At 39.5% G+C, this 5,351-nt stretch overlaps 1 protein-coding gene across 1 annotated transcript; it reads right to left on the reverse strand.

The window, feature by feature from the left end:
• Positions 1–2,673: 2,673 nt before the first annotated feature.
• LOC138159642 (ubiquitin-conjugating enzyme E2 N-like) lies at positions 2,674–3,132 on the reverse strand. The gene has a single exon (XM_069085941.1). The coding sequence runs from the start codon at positions 3,130–3,132 to the stop codon at positions 2,674–2,676; it is 459 nt and encodes a 152-aa protein (XP_068942042.1).
• Positions 3,133–5,351: the final 2,219 nt, after the last annotated feature.

Here is a 5,351-nt window from a genome sequence, read left to right on the forward strand (position 1 = left end):
CTCATGACAGATCTCAAAGTAGTGGTGAGATGACTTGTGAGGGATGGACTTAATAACAAGAGCTAACATGCACAGAGCACTTCAGCATTTACAAAACAATTCACATATATCATCTGATTTAATCTGCACAACAGCCCTAGAAGTGACTGCTATTATGGTTCCCACTTTATGGATGAGAAAACTAGGACTAAGAGAATTAAGCTACTCGCCCAGGGTCACACAACTAATTAGTGTCTGAGGCTGGTTTTGAACTCAGATCTTCCTGACCCCAGGTCCAGCTCTCTATCCACTATGTCATCTAGCTGCCCCTCATAAGGAATTTTTTTTTTGCAGGGCAATTGGGGTTAAGTGACTTGCCCAAGGTCACACAGCTAGTTTTTGTGTTAAGTGCTGAAGCCAGATTTGAACTCAGGTCCTCCTGACTCCAGGGCCAGTGCTCTATTCACTACACCACGAAGCCACCCCCCCTTATAAGGAATTTCGTAAAGAGGATTCTAGTTTCCCACTACAGATGAGTATAGAAGATCCCCTCTGTAGCCACTTCCAGTTCCAAGATTTTATATTCTTTGTTCATCCTAAGGTCTTCTCAGCTCTGACCATCTGTGATTTTGTTTTTTTTTTTTTAGAGTAACAAAACATATCTTACCAAAACATCAGATTTATATGTGTTTCCAGATAAGTCACACACAATGGCCAAAAGTTTTATTCTCACAGGCAAGTTTCTAAACTTGACAGTAGAATAACAACATTATTGATGATGGCAATAATTTTTTAAATATTCCTGATTTTGCTCAAATACTTAAACTTAACCATTTGGCTAAATGATAAACATTCTAAAATTAACTGGATAGCTGCTTTGACCTATGCAAATAGCATCACCATAGTAATAGAAAAGATCATAATCATATCACATTATGAAAACATGACATCATTTGATCCTCCTGACAACCCTATGGAATAGATGCTACCACTATCCCATTTAAGAGATGAAGAAACTGGGGGTGAGAGAAGTCAAGTGATTCATGAATTGTTACATCGCCAGTAAGCATCTAATGGCCTTCTTGACCCCCAATCAAGCATTCTATCCACCATTAAATGGGAAAGGAAGCCCAAAGAACTTAAATGCCTTTTTTTTTTAAAGAAACAGCCCTGTAGCTAACCATAACACCTACCTTCATTCACAGTACTTATCCTTGAACTTGAGGTACATGGCTTTCAAATAAAGAGACAATCGTCCCATTGGAATAATTACATCAAGGCTCAGAACGTTGTAGAGTCATTAAATGAAATTAATGGTCACTCAAAAGACTTGATCCAAACTTTTCACTCTGGAAAAACAAAGCGGATGAAGATGAATATTGCCTAGACTAAATTATGCAGTTGTATGGACAACATATAGAACTCATCCATCAATATATTAAATACTTTTGGGGCAGATACTTGTGAGTTGGAACCAGAGTTAAAGAGGAAGGGAAATTGCAAACATTATTTTAATCATTCCAAGCTTCTCACTAAAACAAATGCCTATATTTTTAGATATTATTATTCTTCTAGTGATGGATGGCTTTGAGTTATAGAACAGTGTATCCAAGGAACTGAGTTTGAAGAGTACCCAAGGACAAAAGAGAGACACATGATGGGTGAGATCAGGTTGCAAAACATTTTTTAGAAAGGAATTATGCAGAAGAAGAGGGTCTAGAAGATGCCATTAAAGAAATGTGTAATTAAAAAGAAGATGGGTTAGGCCTGTGGCAAGAGTGAGGGACTCATTAAATTATCTACTGATTATCTTCACAAAGCCAGGAGAATTGAAGGAAGGTACCAAGTCTTTTGGATCAACCCCCTGTATGAAAACCCATGGGTGAGAACCACAAAGGATAGGCTGGCATGGATGTGTAACAATCTGCATCACTGGAAGAAATATCTATATCAATTACATCACAAATCCACTGGTAAATCAGAATATTATCAGGTCACTTTGGGAATATTATATTCAATGGCAGAAACAAGAATAATGAATAGAAATTACAAAGAAATGGGGGGAGGCTAGGTGGCACAGTGAGTAGAGCACCTACCCTGGAGTCAGGAGGACCTGAATTCAGATCCAGCCTCAGACACTTAACACAAAAACTAGCCGTGTGACCTTGGGCAAGTCACTTAACCTCAATTGCCCTCCAAAAAGCAAAAAGAAATTACAAAGAAATGAATATACAGTTCATGTAAGGAAAAACTTCCTTACAATTGGATGTATCCAAAAATCAAATAGCCTGGTGGTGAATTCCTCCTCCCTAGAGGCCTTGGAGAAAAAGATAAATGACCACTTATTGAGTGTGAATGGGTCAGAATAGATGGCCACTGAGGTTCCTTCTGACTCTAAGATTCTGTGATTCTGTAAAACCATGGTGGGGAAAACACTAAAAGTTGAGGTATACCATTGCTTTCAAGCAGTTTCATAACAACACAGATGATCCTTCTAGCTTCTGCTCACGTACTACAAAAGTGACTGAGTTCGAGGTATAGACTTGCTAAAGTGTATTTAATCTCCAAAAGGCTGAAGATGGTCTGGGCTTTTATTCCATGATATGTCTAGGACTGTATCCATTCATTGCCAACAAAAAAGAAAGAGATCTTGGCAGATCAGAAGAAGTGATACCCATGAAGTTCAGAGTGAATTTAAATATTATTCATGGCATAGAGCCTCGTCCATTCTCTGGCTGTTTCTATGGCTTGGGCTTCATCGGTCTTCCACTGCTCTGCTACATCGTTTGCTAATGGATCATCTGGATTGGGGGCACTTAACAAAGCCTGGATTGAGAGCAGAACTGTGAGGATCTGTAGTGCTGGAGACCATTTATCTTTCAAAATATCTAAACATATTCTTCCCAACTTATCCACATTAGGGTGATAAATTTTGGTGATGAAACGTACTTTAGGAGCTGTCATTGGGTATTCTTCGGGAAGGAAAAGTTCAAGTTTAAAAGTCCCTCCTTCAAAGGGGGAATCCTGTGGCCCTGCAATGGCCACGTGAAAATGACGTGCGTTGATCTCATCAGGTTCTGCTTTTATCCCAGGAACCGATTCTGCCATTAAACCCTGAATTTCCTTGACAATTCTATGAGACAGCCTGGACATGTTGACTTCTCTAGACTTCAGCCTCCGGTGACAATTTGTGTTTTAAAGGTCCTTCCAGCTGTGACCCTCCATGCTTTATGTCCTAACGGCCCTCCTAGCCCTGACATTCCATGTTCTACATTCTAAATTCCCTCCTAGCTTTGACATTATATGCTCATCTAAACACAGAATCTTGGAGTTGAGTAACAGAGGCCATCTAAATAAGATTCCTCTCTAGAAATTGGTGACAGGTGGCTATTCAACCTCTGAAAACCTTCAGTGATAAGAAATCTACTACCTATCACAGTCACACATTTCATTTTTGGACAGCTCTTTTGATCAGTCCAGAAATCTTTCTTTCTATATCTTCCACCACTTAGTCATAAGTTCTGTTCTCTTGGGTCAAGCAGAACAATTCTAGTCCCTCTTCCATATTACTGCCCTCCAAATACTTGCCATCATCCTTTCTCCTCCCTGCTGCAAACCAAGTCTTCCCTTTTCCAGGATAAATATAACCAGTTGCTTCAATCTATCCTCCTTTGGCATAATCTCCAGTCTTTTAGTCATCTTTAACATCCTTTTGCGAATATATTATAGCTGAGATCCTTCTTAAAATGTGGAACCCAGAACTGAATCTAATATACTCCGTATGTGTGGCCTTGTCGGGGCAGAGCAGAATGGATCTATCACCCCACCCTGCTATGACTCTCTTGAAGAAGGTTAGGATCACACTGGCTTTTTGGATTGCAGAATTACATAGCTGACATTTTAAATTCCCTAAATGTCCCAAGTCCTATTTAGCATGCCTCCCTTGCCCTGCTTGTGAAACTGAGTTTTAACTCATGTTTAGGAACTTTATAATTATCTCTATTAAATCTTAATTAGATTTAGCCATCATTCTAGCTTATTATATTTGAGATCCTATCATCTTACATGCTACCTTCATGTAATCTGTGATTTTCATTAGCGTTTCCTTTGATCAGCACTGTGATGTAATGAATAGAATACTGGATTTGAAGTCAGGACAAAGGAAGCCCTAGTTGGGAATCCTGCCTCTGGCACTTCCTAGCTTTGTGACCATGGGTGAATCATTTAACTCTGAACTTCAGTTACCTCAATTACAAAATGAGGATAATTGTACCTGCGGTCCTACCTTACGGGATTGCTGTAAAGTTCAAATGAGATAATATACAAAAAGTGAAATTATAAGATACAAGACTTCAAGGAACATAAAGTCTCCCACTAAGTTGATCTATTCAGAGTGTTTATTGATAGTGTGCAAATTCCTAATGAACATTTATACAAAAATGATACATGATATGAGCCCTCTTCCTCTCACTGTCATCCTCAAGTACCTGCTTTAGCCGAGGTAGGAGAAGGGAAGCTATCTGGAGTCTAAGTGAAGCCCAGGCAACTAACAAGTTCTGAGTCATAGGATTATGGGCCTAGAGCTAGAAGGGGACTCAAAGACCATCTGTCCAACTTCCTTGTTTTGTAGATGAGAAAAATCGATAAAACTTCCAGATGGAAGTCCAGCAGAGATCTAGTGATTTGCCCAAAGTCAAGCAGGTATAAATGGCTGAGCTAGGATTCAAACCCAGGATTTCTGCTGACAATCCATTGTATCTCTTTGCTCCCATAATGTTAGGGAGCTGTGGTGGCTTATGCTTAGGTGGACAAAGGGAGCTGCATGTACCAAGTGAGTGGGGACAAACCTCCCTTGTGCTAAATACTCCAAAGCTAAACACGAGTGGTAGAATCAGGTAAGATTCAAGGACTGTACCTCTCTCCTATGCCTCCAGGTGAAGGGGCTCATCTAATGAGTCTGCATCAATAAGTGTCATTTATTATGTATGCCTTAATTGAAGTCATTGATGAGTATGACGAATGGCATGAGGCCAAGAACTTCCAATAATAGCTATCATAGACATAGAGCTTTAAAGTTTTCAAAGTGCTTTATAAATATTATCTCATTTGTTCCTCATAACAACTCTGGGAGGCTGATATTATTTATTATTATCCCATTTTTATAGATGGGGGAATCTAAGGAAGACAAAGGGTTTAAGTGATTTGCCCAGGGATACATACGTAGGAAGTGTCTGAGGATGGATTTAGAACTCAAGTCTTCCTGACTCCAACTCTTACACTATATGTCCTTCACCAGAAACCTGTGATCTAAGTCCCAAGGCCCCGTCTGTCTCTAATATTCAATGCTCTAAGGCAGTGGTTCTTAACTTTTT

Source organism: Petaurus breviceps, unplaced genomic scaffold, assembly GCF_028583685.1.
Source record: "Petaurus breviceps papuanus isolate PSGF00001 unplaced genomic scaffold, PetGlider_PUasm1.0 176, whole genome shotgun sequence".
NCBI lineage: Eukaryota > Metazoa > Chordata > Mammalia > Diprotodontia > Petauridae > Petaurus > Petaurus breviceps.

Bases quoted from the DNA above. Each gene is read 5' to 3' on its own strand.
- LOC138159642 (XM_069085941.1), bottom strand. From the start codon at position 3,132: ATGTCCAGGCTGTCTCATAGAATTGTCAAGGAAATTCAGGGTTTAATG.